The sequence below is a fragment of the Hetaerina americana genome, unplaced genomic scaffold, assembly GCF_022747635.1.
Source record: "Hetaerina americana unplaced genomic scaffold, ioHetAmer1.1.p SCAF_11, whole genome shotgun sequence".
Taxonomy (NCBI): Eukaryota; Metazoa; Arthropoda; class Insecta; order Odonata; family Calopterygidae; genus Hetaerina; species Hetaerina americana.
Genome location: NW_027286181.1, coordinates 27,402,567 through 27,422,227, shown reverse-complemented (window position 1 = coordinate 27,422,227; position 19,661 = coordinate 27,402,567). Strand labels below are relative to the sequence as shown.

The 19,661-nt window shown below is 38.6% G+C and overlaps 1 protein-coding gene across 2 annotated transcripts in view; it reads right to left on the bottom strand.

The window, feature by feature from the left end:
* Positions 1-19,661, bottom strand: part of Lmpt (four and a half LIM domains protein limpet) — a 946,158-nt gene that overhangs the window by 775,150 nt on the left and 151,347 nt on the right. For both annotated transcript variants that reach the window (XM_071599517.1, XM_071599518.1), the window contains exon 2: positions 6,754-6,839. In XM_071599517.1, the coding sequence (XP_071455618.1) occupies positions 6,754-6,839 (86 nt within the window). The remainder of the gene's footprint in view (positions 1-6,753; positions 6,840-19,661) is intronic.

The following is a 19,661-nucleotide window of genomic DNA, read 5'->3' as shown; positions in this document are numbered from 1 at the left end:
TATGCGATCGCCACTTGGATATAAAAATTTGAAATACAATGCCAAAAGCAGTATAAAACTAATATCAGTGCCTCTATCGAGAAGTTGCGCAGTCGATGTTAGGGCATACCCGAGGGCAGCATCCCGCTTTGGTTTCCAAAATCATCCAAGGAATAAACATCTCGAAATCTTCAAATTCATTTCATGTGTTTTAGAATGAAGCTCCCTAAGTCACCATGAGACAACTTCAAATAAATCGGAGGTTGGTTTTATAAGTGAGGGCAGAGTTCAACTCGAGGAATTACTTTTTTTAATGGCTTTCCCTTGCTTTTGCGGATCCAGTTGCTAACTTTTTAACTTCTCTCGCCTATTCGTAGTTTCCAATCTTATCGCAACCAGGCCATTAAAAATTGAACCCAAAATCCAAGAGCTGATTCGATAATAATTACCGTAAACTGCGTTAAAAATTCCATTTAAACATATTAGAAAACGATTCTAAAATAATTTGGATGGGCCAAAACTAGACGCGATAAAGAAAAGATAGTACAAATTTTCCACACTGGATAAGTTTAATAGTACGACCGCGATGTATTACATCATCTTCAGGTGTAATATTTTGACTTGAAGATGCTGCAATACATCGAAACCCCGTCGGTTATCTAAGGGAAAATTGTTACTATCTTTTCTTCATTAAGTTCGGATTTTACCTTATCACGCCTGAAACTAATCGATTAAAACTAGACACATTATATCCCCATACGATCGTCTTGTCTATGAAAAATGTTCAGTGGAACCGGGAATAGAAAGATATACCTTCTTCTATTTTCGGAAGAGTTCGCCCACCAATGAGCCGCCAATCTCTCAGCGCGCTGCGCTGTTGTCCAAGCAATGCGTTGTCAAGGGAGCCGAGCCTTCGAGTTGGTTAATGGCGAGAGGGCAATGCAGGCAAAGACCACCACCGTCCATCCTCCATCGCAGTTAAAGTCTTCTGAGGGGATTCTTTTAATCGCCGGAAAGCATTCCCTGCACCTCATTCTCATTCCAGCAAGGCACCGGGAATGAACACTAAAAGCGGTGCGGCGTCGATCGATGATCCCGCGGTGCATGCCGAAACGTCTCCTGTTTTTCCTTCCCCGCTCGCAACGACGGACTTCTAGTTTTTTTCGACACGCCGTTTACATCCGCGGGCAACACCCATTCGACCTTTTCATCGCAGTCGCGTATTCCCCGACCAAGAAATTCGCTCCTTTAGCACCCTTTCCACCTTCATCGTAAACCCCTTCAAACTCCCCCCCCTCCACAACCCTCCGAAGGAAAAAAAAATAAATAAACGAAAGAAGATCCTCTTTCCTTCCAATACCCACTCCCTATGGCGACCGCACCCTTTTTAAGAGCATAAAGCAGTCAGCACGGTGGTGGGAGGGGAGCAGCACATGGGGTAGCAGCGAGATGAAGCGGGTGAGATATGGAAAAGGCGAGGAGGGAGGAAAGAAGAAAATGGGCAACGTTATGTCCGGAGGCGCGTGTGTGTGGAGCTTTGACCTGATTCAGGCATCAGCTTTTCATTCCTTCCATTATAATTCTTTTTTTCCCTTCCCCCTCCAACACTTTCGCGCCATATTCTCGACACCACGCCCTTTTTCGCACCAAGGGCAGAACGCCAGGTGCTGCGTCCGGTGTCCATACAGAGAATTTAACTTAATAATCTTAAAATTTAACTAACCACCAAATATTCTGATGGAGATTTATTTCACTGATAATAACTGACTAAATCTCAAATCGCAAGATCATATAAATCTGAAGTCACTAAGTTTTCAAGACATTAGCCATCTTCGGTGTCCGAAAGCGGTAAAAAACATTTGAGGCGTTATTTATTCAATTCATGTAATTGAATAATTTTATATCACTTGGTGAGCTTTGGAATAAAGGACAAGTTTGGTGTCATGATTTCAGACGCATTGAATGTATCCGTTCTGCTATGCGCCGGCGTTAACCTAATGCAGACCGAGAGCACTAGGATATTCAGGGTCCTGTCGTGTTTACTTTCAGTGAGGTAGGCAACATAGAGCATGTAGTTGGGGGTATATTCGCCCAAAGGTTGCTGGCTTATATTCGAAAGAGGCAGAGAAAGTGGATGGGAGAAACATTGAAAGGAAGTGGAATGATATTTAAGGCTGTGATTGAATGGAGAACGTTGGGCAAGTGGGCTTGAGGAAGGGAGAAAGTAGGCTTTTTAGACAGCGTGAACGATGGCAGAAAATATAAAGAAATAATTAATATAGGGCAAATAAATAGGATATCCTCTTAATATTTTTAAGAAAAGAGTCTTTAACCTACTTTTGAAAAGGTAGAATATCTTCAATGCATTCGACCTAATACAGTTTTGTTTAATTAGGAGAATGGGAAGGAGAATTTCATATACGGTATAAGCTGACCTCGGTGGTGGCAGGGTAGCACATTTGGCTTCTAGCATTAGTTCGCGGGTTCGATATCCGTCTAGGTGCGGCCTCCTACACCTACAGTTGCTTGGGATTCACTTAGCTTATAATCCAAATAAATGGCCAATATGGTCATTTTAAGGTCACGCTTAAATAATTATTAAGCGTAAAACAGCAAAGCAATAATGCAATAAGTAGATGATAAAGTACGTGTAACTGGTAATAAATTTTATGAAGGAATGAGAATAGAACCGTAGGATAGATGAAGAAAAATCCTGTGAATCCCAGGAGTTTTGATTGTTTGTCGAGTGTGTGGTCTAAGGAAATGGTAGCGTGCAATAGGGTACTCTTCACACAGTTGTTTTATGGAGGTGTAAATTAGGTACGCTAGTTTGAGCATTAAATGTAGACTAAATATATTGGTAAATGTGGTAATGCATAGTTCATACCCTTCGCGCCATTCGTTTCGGGATAGGCAAAGTCAAAAAGTTTTACGCAGGAAAATTTCCCCGTTTTACTTGAATCTCTAACAATAATTTATACCCATGTCCTCCTTTTTCCTTTATCGCATTCCATGACTTGCTTACGAGGGCGGTTCAACAAGTACCCGTGTTTGACGACAAAGGGCATTCCTGAGGGAGGTTTATGTTATCATCGTGTGCTTCCATCTATCAAACGACGGTGAAACAAATCTCAGACTGATTTGAATGTTAGTTTGGATTTGGCAGCCATTCGAGTAAGACGTGTTTCGTGATTTGTGCTAAAATGGAAAAAAGAGCAATATAGTTCGGTGATTCGCTTTTTGTTTTTGGATGGGAAGAAATGCGAGGAGATAAACGCAAAGTTGGATACTATTTATGGGGACACTTCGCCATCTATGACCACAGTTAGATATTGGTTCAACGAATTTTAACGTGGGCGAACATCTTTTTTTGATGAGGAGCGACCAGGACGCCCGGCAGTCGTGGTTACCGAGGAAATCATTCAAAAGGTCCACGCCATAATTCTCGCTGATCGACAAACGAAAGTGTGCGAAGTAGCAGAGGCCGTGGGTGTGTCGAACGGAATGCCAATTTATATTTTACATGATAAGTTGGCGATGAAAAAATTGTCGGCCCGATGGGTGCCGCGATTGCTCACGGTTGATAACAAGCTGATCCAGAGTTGTCGCCGCCAAACAGCATGAAATACGTTATAAATTGCTGCCGCACCCCCCGTATTCACCCGATCTGGCTCCCTGCGACTTTTTCTTATTCCCTAACATTAAGAAATGGCTCGCGGGAAAAAATTTAGCTCAAACGAGGAAGTTATCGCCGAGACAGAGGCGTATTTTGGAGAGTTCGACAAATCCTAATTTTTGGAGGGTTTAAAAAAATGGCCGGAACGTTGGGAGAAATGTTTCTCTCTAAAATAGGACTATGTTGAAAAATAAAAAAAATGTTTTTGAAAAAACGGTTTCTTCATTTCTAACACGGGTACTTATTGAACCGCCCTCGTAATACAACCTCACAATTCAACAATTTCAGTGTGTAAAAATCATTCGCCTTGACCGGGAGAGGGAACCAGGTTCGAATCCCGGTCAAGGCGAATGATTTTTACACTCTGAAATTGTTGCATTGAAATGCATATTAGCGGATGACTCCGTTATAAAGTTACTGTTGCGTCATCTCCCGCAGTTTCTTTGGAATTTGACAATCTCACCAGTTCCTGAAAATACCTTTTCTTGAAACTCTCTTTGACTATTTGTTCACCCCTCTTTCTCTCAAATCACAAACTCACAGCCTCGTATATTTGCTTTGGTGGTATGGCTCTCACCCAGTCTCTCAAAATGACCAAAGCAGCGTAGCATACGTATTTCCTACTTGTATTGTTGCATCCAGACCACAGTCTTTCATCGCCTACTCATTTTTCACCTTATTCCTCCTATTTTCACCAGGTTTTGTATATCACTTATGAGCACAAACATGAAAAAACCGACGCATTCCAGGTAAGTAGGTATATAAATTGGTGGGTAAATCAACATCGATAGATATATCGCACCATCTGAGGTCTATTAAATACTCTATACAGCCTTAGGACCTAAGGATAAATCGAAAGTATCCCTAAGAACGCGATATATACATTTATTTATATTTATATATATTTTATATCCAAACATCAAAGTAGAACATAGGGGTTCCTTTTGAAATATAATTACGTTGCTAAGGTTGTCGGGGTTATCTCCTTGAATATGGCATAGGTCCCCTTAACGTATTCCAGTGAAAAAAAACCTAATAAAAACTTGAGATGGCACACTTCCTTCTTATTCTTATGCTCTTGGCTTTAATTCTCCGCGGATGTGAGGACGCTATCTGTAATCCATGGTAATTCGACAAACAAGAATAAAAAAAATCGCAAACTACCAACGGGGAGAATTCTTGACCTTGGGATTCCGCCAATACTTAAAATAAAATGGACTTCTCTTTTTGAATTCTAACTGCGAGAGCGCTATCAGCAGAATCTTAGAGACGACCGTGTGTGGAATCCAATATGCTAACGATTCAAGATAGGACCACTGGCGTTCGCTTTTGGCATGCCAACCCACCCTTCTAGACTTACAGCGAAGGAAGATTTATTTGCACCGGCGGGAAACTTGTCGTAATTTATGGATAAATACATTTTTGATAAGCGCCAGTAAAGGTAACGTCGGAAAATAAAGATGTCATCGTAGGATGAAAACATTGGTCTACAATATCAAATCAATCTATTTATCAACCAAAATATTGGTCTACATTTCATCGAACGTACTTAGCAAGCTATACTTCACCCACGCCTAGCTTCTTTGATTCTGGTCATCAATGCCCGTCAATGAAACAAGCACTAAGTACGTTCAAGTTAAGTATAAACTTTGATATGGAGCATGGTTTTGTCCGGCGTGGAAACATGGTCTCCTTTAAGCAAGAGATAGAGGCACATCGGAGGAATTCTAAGAAACTGCGGGAGATGCCGCAGCAGTAACTTTATTAAACGGAGTCATCCGCTAATATGCATTTCAATGCAACAATTTCAGAGCTTAAAAATCATTCGCCTTAACCGGGATTCGAACCTGGATCCGTCGATGTCCGGCCGAGTTCTTTAACCAGTTAAGCTATCGAGTCGTTCTCTTAAATTTTGAAATTTTTTAAATCGCATATCAAGGGGTCTGGGTTCGAATCCCGGTCAAGGTGAATGATTTTCACACTCTGAAATTGTTGCATTGGAGGCTTTTGAGATGTGGTTGCGGAGGAGAATGGAGAAGGTAAAATGGACAAAAAGGATATCAAAGGAAGAAGTACTATGAGTGGTGAGGGAGGAGAGGTAGAAATCCAAAGGGGACACAGAAGGTGGAAGAGGAGTATTTTGCTCGTCGGTGGGATGTTGCGGACTCTGATAGAGGGGGGAACCTTAGGCAAGCGAGGAAGAGGGCCGAAAAGATTTGGCTGGTTAGACAGAATAGAGGGAGGAAGGAATTATTCGGAATTGTAAAATGATTTATTACGTGCGGAGTGTCAGGTTTCGTTCCGTTAGGAATGGCACAAAAATGAATCAGCGTTCAGTCTGTGCCCAGCCAAAAACCTACCATAATCGGTACACTAACTTAAAAATAATGAATTAAGTACTGTATATATTACCCCTGAAACGCTTCAGAAAGTGAAATAAATGTATATCATTATCATTACAGTTCTAATATCAAGTCATATATTGCCGAAGAAAATACCACATTACGTCCTCCGATGCATTAGTACAGTGGTTCAAATATGCATCAAATTAAATAATTTTCAGCTAGAACCAGCATTTTTCTGTCCGGATAATAGCTAGTTAACCATTAATCGCGTGAAAAACATTCAAACCTCATCACCGAAGTCGAACTCCCGAAGCAAGATCGTGGAGTCGATGAATCCGATTCGCATCGCATGGGCACGAAGTTCTGTCGACCTCCTGAGTGAAGTTATCATTCGCAAACTCCACTTCTTTGCTCCTACATGAGTGCAAAACAATGTGATGCTTCCATGCGATCCATCCGTAAACATTGGAAGATGAAGGTTATGATGGTATATCGATACATAAACATATCGAATCGATTCTTCATCGATAAACGTTGGAATATGAAGGTGATGTTATATCGATACCTCTGTACTTGTGTCTATTCGTTGTCGATGTTATATCGATGTATCATGTGGACTAGAGCCCCAATGTGTAGGCTATACCCAACGATGCGCCACACCAATGGGCTTGAGGGTCGCTCAACGTCGACTCGACAGGTTTCAGTGCTGAATAAAATGGATGAAAAAGGTTTCTGGACTTATTATGTACTCACCGCCAAAGATGCGGACTGAAGCCGGAACACTTATCCCGACAGTTCAAGCATGGTTGTCCCTCGTCCACCTCCTGCACCAGTATTCCCTGGAATTTGAAAACAATGTAAAAATCAGCGAAAAAAATCAAGCACATATTCGAACATAAAATTCCACGTTCGACCAATCGTTGTCAATAAAATATGAAGCACTCAGTGTGTTAAGAATATTCAATTTTATTTAGGAGAAAGAGTAAATTATTACCAACCTGCACATAAAATTCAATACCTTCGATGATACGAAAACTAAATTCGTTTAATAATTTTTGATAACGTAACGAGGGTTCAATTTAGCAGATTCTACTTTCTTGGCAATTACTTCTCGAGTGTTTAATTAAAATGCACAAGAGTTTATGTGGCGCTGATATTCATCCTCATGCAATCCTCCGGTACACTACATTCATGACCAAACGACATCCACCCAAAAAGCGGAGTTAGAACCAGCAAAACTTCGCTTTAGTCGACGATCGCTCTCCCACCTACACTACGCTGGGTTAGCTCGTTCATTGGAACCCATTTCTAAAAAAATATTATCGGGAAATATTTCAATAACAAGAGCTGAAAATATTTCCACTTACAAATACTTTAGGCATTAGTGCATAATAAAATCCTGCAAACTGTAGAACGTATCACTTGGTACCAAGTAACCAGTAGTTTAAATATTGAGAGTGATAAACGTAAAATATTGAGAGTGGTAAAAGTAAAGTATTTTGCCATTTTTGTGGCTTTTTTTATCATCATTTGCGTTGCCACCGCAAAATTTGCTAATGAAAACCATCTAGAATCATTAGGGTGTTGACTAACACCAATAATTTCGGTAATAACCTCGCACAACTGACAGTGAAACTTATTCAGTAACATTAGAATAGAACTGGAGAGTGCTGCAGATCAAAAATTGAAAAATCTCCCTACTGTTACCTTCAGAAGGCGTTCAAAGCTTGTTAATTTTGTATTTATCAGCACTGAAGTCTTGAAAGTAATATTTTTTTAAACGAATTTTTTAAATTTATTTCCAAAATTTCGAATAAACATGGAATAAGTGCGGAGCAAATAAATAAATTGCAATTTAAAAGAGTTGTACGGATCACCAAATAAAAATGTTGAATTTCCAAACAATTAGAAAAGAGCTTCATTTACTATTAGGTGTTTATTGGGCTGGGTTATGTACATGCATACTGAATTGAATTCTGAGCGTGTCGGACGTATTTAAATACATTTTTTCTAAATTTCATTTGTATTCATTTATAGATAAACAGTAATTTTCTTTTGAACCTAGACGATTAGGGAAAAGAAAAGCAAATTGTTGAATTAACTAATTATTCCGCATTAGTCATCTTAGACAAAGAGAAAAATGTGTGAGTATATTTTTTTAATAAGATAAAGGTAAGTTTTGGATGTGAGTGATTATCTGAGAAAAATCAAAACAAACATTTTGGCGATGGAAATTCTAAAAGGTGCAAAAATAACATTTTTTCTTTTCAGAAAACAAGAAACGCCTCCATGAGACCAAAATGCATAGAACAAGGCCGAAATGCGATAATGAGACAAGAAAGTATCGTGATTTGATAAATTCTCAAGCCTTGGTCATATTTCAATAATTATAATATATATAATTATTGAAAGTAGTAGGGACGTAAGGAGAAGAATTGCGCTAGGCAAAGAGGCTTTCACAAGGAGGAGGGAGTTGATGAGAGGGACGTTGAGTAAGGATGTTAAGAAAAGACTCGTTAAAACTTTGATATGGAGCGTAGCTATGTACGGTGCGGAAACGTGGTCATTGAAGCAGGAGGATAGACGTAGGCTGGAGGCTTTTAAAATGTGGGTGTGGAGTAGAATGGAGAAGGTGAAATGGACAGAGAAGAAAACAAATGAGGAAGTACTTGGTATGGTGGGCGAAGAGAAGGGTCTGTTGGGAGAAATCCTATGGATGCAGGAAAAGTGGATGAAGGGGCTGTTGACCGGCAGTGGGATGTTGAAGACTGTGATAGAGACGAGAATTTTAGGAAAACGAGGAAAGGGCAGGAACGGGATAGGCATATTGGACGGGATGAAGGGAGGAAGGAACTCAGAGATGAAGAGGGACCTGATGTAGTGTAGGATGTTGTGTTTTGTTAGGAGTCACAAAATGTTTTATTTAGTAGCTGTGTCCATCCAAAAACCTACCTCAACCGGTAGATTACCTTATAATAATAATATAATTATTGCTTCTAAATTAGTAGTTTAAACGAAACATGACTTTTTATATAGGCTCATTCCGAAATATTTTTATTCCATAATGTGCCATGGAACTAATGTTATTTGATCATCACTCATTAAATGAGGGGGTCTAAGGGTAAAAAAATTGTGCATTTGTTTTTGTATTTCCTAATTTTCAGATTGAGAAATGTTATTTTCTTGAATCCCGTTACACAACAAATATATTTTCCATGAGGGTGAGGATGACACAAGCATTTTATCTGTCTTCCAGAAATAATATCAGACTATTCGAGTGTGTTTGTGATGGATAGTTCACATGGCACATCTGAAATTACATTTGGAATGTAAAAGACCAGGAGTGGCAAATACAAAAGGATAATTTCCGCTCAATTCGTCATTCATACGTAATTCCCGATCAGCATAGTCCAAATGTCACAGGATTAAAGTACAGAGAAAATGCTTTTTTATATCTTTTTCATTTTTGCAATTGCCGTTCATGCTATAAAACTGAATCAATGCGTCCACTGTGAAATCACTGATATATATTATGACTCTCGTTCAAAAATTTTCGCCCAACCGAGACTAACTCAACTGACGATTCAGATTTTCAATTCCATGCGGAGAATCATTAATTCACAAGATTTTTCCAAATGATTTCTCCGCTCCATTTATCTCATGATCTTTGAAAACCACAGGGCAAATCGAGTTTCTTTTCCTTCTTCGGAACGATCTTAAAGCCGCTTTAAAATAGTTACAAAAAAATTTACACCATTCTCGTAATACCTTCGGTGCCTGTAAAAGAGCCAGAAATGAAAATACTACTACAGTCAGGTCTAAACGAAATTTCTCTGACACAAGTCGAGATTTTGCAAGTGACTAGTTTCTTGAGATCAGATTGCTTTGGATGTATCCCTTTGTTGTTACTACTATACGAAGGCACTTATGCCATTAAGACGTCTTGGAGAGAGAGAGAGAAGGAAAATCGTTCTTTGTGGAACACACAGCCTTGCTTGACTAGCGGAAGATCTCACTTGAGGGAATCAAGCTAAAAGAACAAACCTGCTCGTTGTTCAAGAACAAATTATCGCTTGTCCACGAATTTGAGATATCCGATCAACAGTCACACTTCTATATGGAGTAGATCCATCGTGGAAGAGTGTTATGGAGCAAAATTTCAACCGTGGTCAGAGAATGATTAGGACAATGTTGAATCGGCTTTTTGATGTCGCGACACGATATCAGCGCAATTTCGACCCCTCCTCGATATGCCGATGATATCAACATCCATTTCGATGTCGGGGTTACAAATGTCGAAATTGATGTCAAGGTCAATACGTGATGCCCCGTCGACATTCAGCAAGGCATCGATATTGCTTAACTTAGAATAGTGTACGTTTCGGGACCTACCCCGAAAATATTCCTACAGTCTCATCGGATGCGTAGGAGTACTCCATAAAACCTTTTACATATGTAACTATACGTTAACTATCGTAGGATACCTTTCATCTTTATCAAAGTTGACAGATATTTAGCGTTATTATTGACGCTCGCTGAATCTCTCGCACTCATGAGCTTCAAAAGAAAATATGAAGCGAAGTTATCGTATGTTTCCGAAACATTCGGTTTTGTCTTTCTCAAATTCGCATTTACGCCATGTTTCGTAACAGAATTTCTGCACATGTTCGCTCCGACGACCTCATAAATTTCAACCACGACATCAATATCGACGTCGACATCGATATTGCCAACAAAATGTCGAGGGCATACCAGTGCCATTGTCGACAGGTCGAAATCCCGCCGATTTAAATCACACGCGAGAGTGCTGTGTAAGACCGGCCATCTGACGGCAGGAAAAGGAACTCCATCAAGCTCATCTCTCCTTCAGTAGACTTGGATGTGATTGCGGGCGGGGGTGCGGGAGTGAGATGGGGGAGGAGCGGCGTGGCGAAAACGATCTCCGGGAAAGGAGACGGAGAACCGGAAACCATATTACCTAGGTTAAAAAGGCGTGAACGTTCAAGTAAAATTTTCTACGCGAATAAATCCAGGAAATGCTATTGGAAAACGCGTTTTCATACGCCAATTGCCCCTAAATCCGGAATGAGTGGTTCTGGATGATTTCTGGTCAATCGACGCACCTCTACGAACATGGTCGGCATACCTGTTTATGTAGCATGTGCTTGACCTCATCGGGAGGACAACTTTAAAGTAATAAGGTCGAATACTGAGTTTCATGACCAGGGAGGGGAATTTTTAATCATGGAGGAAATGAAATAATTTCGAATCTTGAGTAATCATTGTGGAAGTCAAAAATATCAGGTTATTCGAACACCACAAACACACATTCCAATCCGCAGAAACATGAAAAAGTGGTATATATGTGTTTGAATGATATCTAAAAATGGGAATGATATTTGGATAATGAAAAATATAAGCTTAGGAATCAATAAATAATCCATCAGTATTCACTGAAGAGATGAAATTCGACACATCTAAATGGCGCGAAGAGGAATATCGCCACCAATCTGCCTGCGAATGTATCCTAACATTTATTTGGTAAAAATAAAACTTCTTTTTTTTAAGAAATACGTCAAATATAAATGTTCCAGTTTAGATGAAATTATTCTAACGCATATGGTTTTAATATTCAATAAATTATTCTTTCTGAGTTGTCATGAAGTATTAGTACAGTAATAGTAAATAGACCATAATAACTTGAGTTGAGACATTTGTTCAGCTGGCAATATTGATATACCAAATTTCGATGAGTAGTACGAGGGTAGGCTGAAAAGTAATGCACACATGCTTGTAGAGCGCGTACAAAAACGAATAGCAAGATCGGGCATGAAGTATATTAAAGTGCAATTCTCAAGTTTCAAAATCATATATTTATTTTTCAACATAGTCACCCTTAAGGCTAACACATTTTTCCCAACGTGTAACAAGTTTTTTCCATTCCGTCATTGTAAAACTCTTCCGACTTTTCTCGAATCCAGGACTTGACAGCTGCCTTCACCTCATCGTCCGAGGTGTAATGATTACCCTTGAGATGCCTCTTGAGTTTATGAAAAAAAATAAAAATCGCGAGGCGCAAGATCGGTGGAATAAGGAGGGGTGGAAGTTCAAATTTCAGGTTTCGCAGAGCCTCTCCAGTTGCGCGCGAGGTGTGTGGACGAGCGTTGTCATGTTGCAAGATTATTGGCGCCAGGCTGCCTTTAACACGACAAACTTCTTCCTTCGATATTTCAATATGTTTTGCGATACGCTTTTGAGTGATTCGCCGGTAATTTTTATTCCAATCTTCTACGAGTTTGCGATGCTCATCGTCTGTGGCAGGGATCGGACGTCCGCTGTGTGTTTCATCAACAATTATGGCATTTTCAGGCTCGCAACCACGTAATTTTACCACCCATCGATTTACAGCAGACCTATCAACAGCATCGTCACCATAAACAGCCTTTAAACGACGATGTATCTGAGCAGGAGTCACTTTTTAATTCCCGCTGTTTAACTCGCGTTGACATAGCACTAGAACACGTCTCCATACTTCCGCTTTTCAAAATACACTGGATGAATGGAACGACCTCAAAACTGCGCATGCGTGTTGAGGGGGAATGTTACTTCCATATGCCATCAGGAGTGCTTCTGAAGGTTGCTTCATTTGTGGTCTACAAGTATGTGTGTATTAGTTTTCAGCCTACCCTCGTACTTTGAATTGTATGATAAATTCGCTAGCGATTGAATTTCGCTGTATTATACATCTCCTCAGGTGTTCAGGTAATCAAGTTTTTGGTATCAGAGTAAACATATGTTGCCTGGTCTGAATATGGCTACGAGACAAAAATGTATGGCTATGGAAACAGGTGATCCTTCAACTTAACAAGGGAGTTTGAAGCAGGAGCGGGAAATTTACACTCGAACAAATCTTTTTGTAGCAACTGTCAGTTTTGATGTCCACAAGTTAATTATTCAATTTCGACGAAATAGTAAGGGGGTGCCCGTATCTTTTCGTGCTTTAAAAAAACCACAGAGGTTACTTTGATTAACATTGGTGTGACGAGGTTACTGTCATCCAAATTATTTTCAAGATTAATTTCCTTAAAAAGTCAAAATGAAATACACGAGAATGATACGCGCAAAGCAAGATCTCGTTTTTCAAACCCGGAATTTCTGCCATGGATTGGAATCTAGAATCTACTGAAGCGGAACTTTACAGATGCCAGTGAACTGTGAAGTACCTATGTCGTTCATTAATTCAGCTTCAATGCTTTTTACTATTTAAGTTGAGATTGAGAAAAAAACACAGCTGAATTGTTTTACGCTTCATAAACATCGATCCAACGCAAGGAGGCGTTGCAATGAATTCCTTCAATTAAGTTTCCAATGAATGAGTTGAAAACGCAATATATTTTCAATTTAAAATATCTACAGACCGAGTCAGGTGGTTGCTGATGAATAATTACATCCCATAAACACATTCGAAAAAGGTGTCACTGACCTGAACGTTAAAGAGATAATTGAGGTTTTCCGTTTTCAGTTCTTTTACTAGTTTCATCAAGATGTTTCCGCGATAATTATTCCTTCCAAGTTTCCTGTTTTTTATTTATTTTCTGACGAAGGTCATTTTTTCTAGTAATCATCAATTTTTTTTTCAAAAACTTCAATTGGGGTTTCAAAAGACAAATTTTTAACCGTCGCCACAGTTTCAACGTTTTCCCTGGGTGGGGCGGAACGAAACAAATAGAAGGGAAGGGGCTGAATATTTCGGATAAATAAAAGATTCTCTCGGTTTTCACAGCAAACAATCACAAGCTCAGTTCCACTTGCACTGCATAATCACGCAGAACCGCAGGTAAGAATGGCATATGTAAGAAAAAATTAAACGGGAAAAAAAAGAAAATAAACAGGTGAATGATCATGCTTGGGCGTAATGATACAATTCGCTCACTACTGGAGATAAACCAAGGTGGCGAAAAATATTTTTTTATAATCCAGAAAATGACCCAACGAAATATTATATCCATAAAAAAATTACTGGAATACTTAGCAAACATTCAGCCGATTTTGCTTGTTTTGCAGTAATATTTCCAAAAGATTCAGTAAAGGGAGACGAATAGTATTTTATCGTAATGAAGGCCGTCTGCAAAAGAAATGCCTTCGAAAATGGAAGGAAAAACAGTATATACGCACGTACAGTTACGTCTCACATGCACGTTTCAGAAACTTGTGATCAATGATTTATTCGAATGTCGAGGGATCAAGTTCCAATTTAAATGCTTATTTCGATATGGTACTCGTAATTACGTGTACGTAAAAAGAAATGAATATCGACCTCAGTGGACGTAAATCTAATTACTACTCTTTTCTACCTATTTATCTATATTTATATCTATATCTATCTATCTATATTTTCGAGGTTTCAAGAAACTTCATTCTGATAGCGATATTTTTAACTTAGGCTCATCCATATTGAACACAACATCGTTAATGTTATTATATTGCCCATTTGACATTTTTTTAACGCGGATACATGAGAAGCATAAAAATCCTATGGGGAAACAATTTCAATTGATCCCTAAATGACTTTCGCAGCATAATCCACGAGGTAACGCCCCATATTTCGAGGCGACATTCCCACATTTCCAGTCACTGAAGGAAGAATTGAGACCCTTCCGAGAGGGGCCAATCGCTAAGAGCAACGGACTAACCGAATTCTTCGCACGTCTTACTCATCGTCTGTTATCGGACTGGGGTTAACCATTTTTATATTCCTAAGGTGACGCTGAAGGTTGCAGACGCAAAGATCCTCCTGGCATGACCCTTATCGCCTGAATGAAACGTCATCGAGAATATTCGTGCCAAACCAAATAATCGATATCCGATCGCATCGCTGAAATTCTATATTTTTCTAGTATTTACGAATGGAGCGCCCATGCAAAATCAAGAAAAAGAGAATTTTTACAATGTAAAGGAATTTGGAAAGTTCACTTTAGTTTGGCCACCTTTGAAATATGCGAAAAGTATCTGAGATCCAAGGGAGAAAACATTAATTAATGAATTTTTAAAAAATATTCAGGGGAACCCCTTAAGGTTTGTTGAAAATTGCTTCGAGAAAAAAGTAAATGTGATGATTTCTGTCGGAGAAATCGGGTTGGGAGTCCATTGATTCCAGTAAAGAGGAGTGGAGAGGATGCTTAAGACTTAAGACTAGACTTTTGGAAAGTACAGGACATCTAAGTTTACATGCAACATATCTTAATATTATTATATTAAGAAATGTATAGAAAGCATGTAAATTCACTTGAAACTTTGAGAAATGGGCCCATGCGATTTTTCTATTTTCGATGGATGGATATAGCATTGGAAGATGGAGAGTGTGTCTGACATGCTAGAAATGTTGGGTTGGGAACCTCTAGAAACTAGAAGGAAAGTACGCAGACTTTGTGGAATGTTCCGCATTCTGAAGGGGGAGAAAGCTTGGGCGGATCTTAGAAAGAGGCGGGGAACCCAAATTTTATAGGAATGATCACAAATTTAAGGTAAAATGCCGGGAACAGAGAACAAATAAATAACTTCTTTTCTAAATAGAACAATTGTTGATTGGAACACCTTACCTGCAAAAATATTCGAGCCCTTTCCTAACAGAGTGTATACTTTTAAGAATAGATGTAAGGTATATATGTAATAATTTGATTAATGTGCGGTGTATTGTATTATATGTAATAGCTTGTGTTTTTAATTTATCTTTTTTTCTTGCTGATTAAAGGTTGTAAATGTGATGGGGATTCGCTTGTTTTGTTAAAGAGATTTGTGTTTTGAAGTCTAATTTTATCTATTATCTTTCGCGATTATTTGGGACTACCCTAGTAGCTACAAGTAGCCTACGTTGTCAATGATCTCTATACGTATTTTGGTCTCTAAATTTTGGCTCCGTAGGAAGTCGAATATTTGGTATGGCGCCCTTGATAAGTATCTTGATCACTTTATCTTGACCTTGACCACTTCATCCCGTTAATAGAGTCGAGCCTTTATAATGCAGTCTTGAATTCCAGATATCGTTGCAATTTACGACTCCACCCGTCACGTATAGCCCTGTGCGTACCTGTGATACTGCACTTTTCCTTAAGATAATCTTTTTAGCCAGTTTATACGACTTTCATGCCAGCGATAATAAAGCGAACTTAAATCAATTCCGAACATAGCTGAGGGCATTATAAAAAAATTCCTTTTTTCCATTTCAAAGATGAAGACCCACGCTGAGTATCTTTTGAGCATCATTTTAGCTTTTGAAACCTTTTAAGACGCATGCAAACTAATGCGCAGAGGTTAGGATAAACATATTGCGACTGAATATCCGTGTTTAGTCATCTTTCGTCATTTCTCGCTTCGAACAGATTTATGCTGAGTTGGCTAAGCTACTTTTTTCAGAGGAGAAAATAGAATCTAAGGTGCGTCATATGTTATAATACCCCCGATATATTGCGCAGTGTTGACTACATAAGAAACAACGCTGCTCCACACACCTTAATTTCTTAACCGCGAGATGAATACATTATTCAGCTTAGCTAATTGACTGCTATTGAGGAACTACTCCCAAAAGGCAATTTTTACCTAGGGATTTTCTATCGATTTACATAAATTCTTAACCCTTTGCTCATAAATTGAAATCAGTTACCATCGCGAATATCAGTTGGTCACTTCTCTCCAATCCGTCCTTTCCTCAGAATCCTCCTAATTTCTTTTGCACTCAGTATACACTCATTTCTCATTATCAGCTTATAGAAAATTTTTAATTAATCGTATTTCAGCTCAATACCAGCATTTATATTTCATTCATCCCGAAATAATTTTTTCTAATGGTAGACCATATAATCTTCCAAGTAAAATACGCGGTTTTGATAAGTCCAATATGATAGGGACTTAACAGTAACAATTTACTTTGAAAGGAAAGGCAATAATAAACCTTATCATTGTCGGACAGCAAATGGATGAAAGAGTTATTATTACTATTAATGTAAGGTGACTGGTTTGGGTAGGTTTTGGACGCTCATACAGACCAACCATTCCTTCATTTGAAAGCCTCAGCTAGCACTGTGTCGACGTGACACATTGCTTTACAGTAAACCTCTCTTCAATACGTTCTGCCTTCCTCGTTTCCGTCCAACATACCCGTTCTATTCCTTCTTCCCCTACCTTGCATGCTGCCTTTCTCCTCTCTACTTCAACATCCATCGCCTCCTGACACAGAGTTCATCCAAAGTCTCGCCTCATTTGAAATTCTCCCGGAAACCATTTCCACGCATAGCACTTCCTAGTTTGTTTTTCTTTTCGTCCATTTTGCTTACGCCATTTTTTTCTCAGATCCAATTGGCAAAAGCCTCCTTATCACACTCATTCTATTGTATCCGCGTCCAAGTTTCTGAGCCGCACAATACCACGCTACATATCAAAGTTTTCACTAATATTTCCTTTAAACTCCAACTCAAGTATCCTGTAATCAACCCCGGCCTCTTTGTAAAAGTATTTTTGTCTATCACCATACTTCTTCCCATGCCACGTTCTTCTTACGCACATCAAATATCTTGATCAAAACACTTCCGATGTAAGTGAACTGTTTGTTCTTCCAGCTTAAGTTTTTATGTCCTCCAATTTTTATGCAAAAATTGATCTTTTTATTTATCAAAAATCTCTTTACCCTTGATTGACCAACGTATATTGCACTCTCATTCTATTGTATCCTCGGCCAAGTTTCCGAGCCGTCCAATACCACGCTCCACAGTATGCGTGAGATATGATTGGGCTGATCCTCAACCCATACATATCTCACGCATACTGTAATATGTTCAGCAACGATTGTAGTTTGACTGGCTAACATGACCGAATGAAGCTGATTTTATCAATTTCACCACCAACTTTCATTCATTTCTCCAGCTCTTCCCATGGCGATCTTACCATTTGAGGTAAGCCCCAAGCCAATCAAAATTTAATGACCATTCTCGTGTAGCCTTGACCCAATATATTTATTCCATTAAAGTGTAGTTAGTGAAAAGGGATTGAGCCATTGAATGCCATTCGCCAAACCGTTAAAGCTAGGAGGATCTTCGTCCGAGGTAGAAATGAGGACGAATTTTAGCAATATTTTCTCAAATCTAACAATGTTATAAATTTCATAAATTCGTAAAAGGGTAGTTTTTTTCATTTCCCGAATAAAACTAGCTGAAAAAATGTGGCCATCTCATCCGGTGTAAAAATGATATTTCTTTTTTTTCTTCAAAAAATCAAACCCTTATTATTTCATGATGAGAGAGACAGAAAGTCATGCAAAAGCCTTAAGTCTAAAAAAATTTTTAAATGTCTGTCCTGTCTTCTCGAAACGCTAGAGAAACGAGCAAATTGTCTCCGTAATGAGGAACATCAAGGTGAGAATATTTCGCAAGCGAGGTTCTCAAAACAGGTTCAAATTAAGTCACAGAATGCACAAGGTTTACAAGGCTCTGGAGACTTTTTTGGGTAAAATATGAGGTCTATTAGATGATTGTTTCATGATTAAATTCGGAAAATTTATTGTATTTACTATTTATTGGGAATTTCATTCGTGGAACAAATTGCTCATAGGCCCTTCAGCCAGCGCGGAGGTTGAAGAGTAATGATAGAGGGGGGCTGACTCCATTCGAGCCCAAATAACACGATCACGGAGCATGAATTTGAAACCAATCCAAATAATCCCTCCTTGGTAACTTAACGCCAAGGCCGAGGAGGAAAATCATTGCTCCGAGAGCTTCTAGCGCCCAAGAATTTCGAACAGCTCAGAATCGTGTCACGTGACTCCGCATTTACCAAATAGGAATTATTTTTATCGCTTTCAGAGACAACAAGACTGATATAAGGGTTATCTGCGGTAAAATGGAGGCTGCATCCGGCAAGAGAGTGCGAATTCTACAATCGTACTTGGCCACGGGCGATTGAGCAACGGCGCCATAATAAAAATCGCGGGAAGTCGATATATGAAGTATAAAAGTAAGTTTCCAAATAATATTAATCCAAATAATAATAAATAATTGCAAATAATCTTAGTAATATGACTAACAATATTATTAGATAGAAAATTTACGAATTTATAGCTAAAGAGTGCAGGGGTATTCTCCATGGAAAGGGAAAAAATGAGAAGATGCAATGGCGTACGCTTGAAATTAATGGTGACTTATTTATTTTGAATAAACTTAATGCCTGCAGACTTCACTTCGTCTACATTACTGATTCTACTCACCTCGTTAGGTGAAAACTGTTACAGGCGAAAAATACATTCTATTCCGTCAATAAAGTATAACCCGCGACCATAGATTAACAATTTACGAATGCGAAATTCGGTTTATAAGGTAATAGACTTTGAATAAAATAATATAACATTTATATATTTTATTTACCCCAAATCCTGTGGCAAAATATAAATTTTATGCATGTGTGTGTGTGAATATATATATATATATATATATATATATATATATATATATATATATATATATATATATATATATATATATATATATACACACATATATATATATACACATATATATATACATATATATATATATAAACACAGATGTTGATTTTTAAAACATAGAAACACAAAGAAAGGACCATCACATATGTAGTATGGACGTTTCGACGGCCCG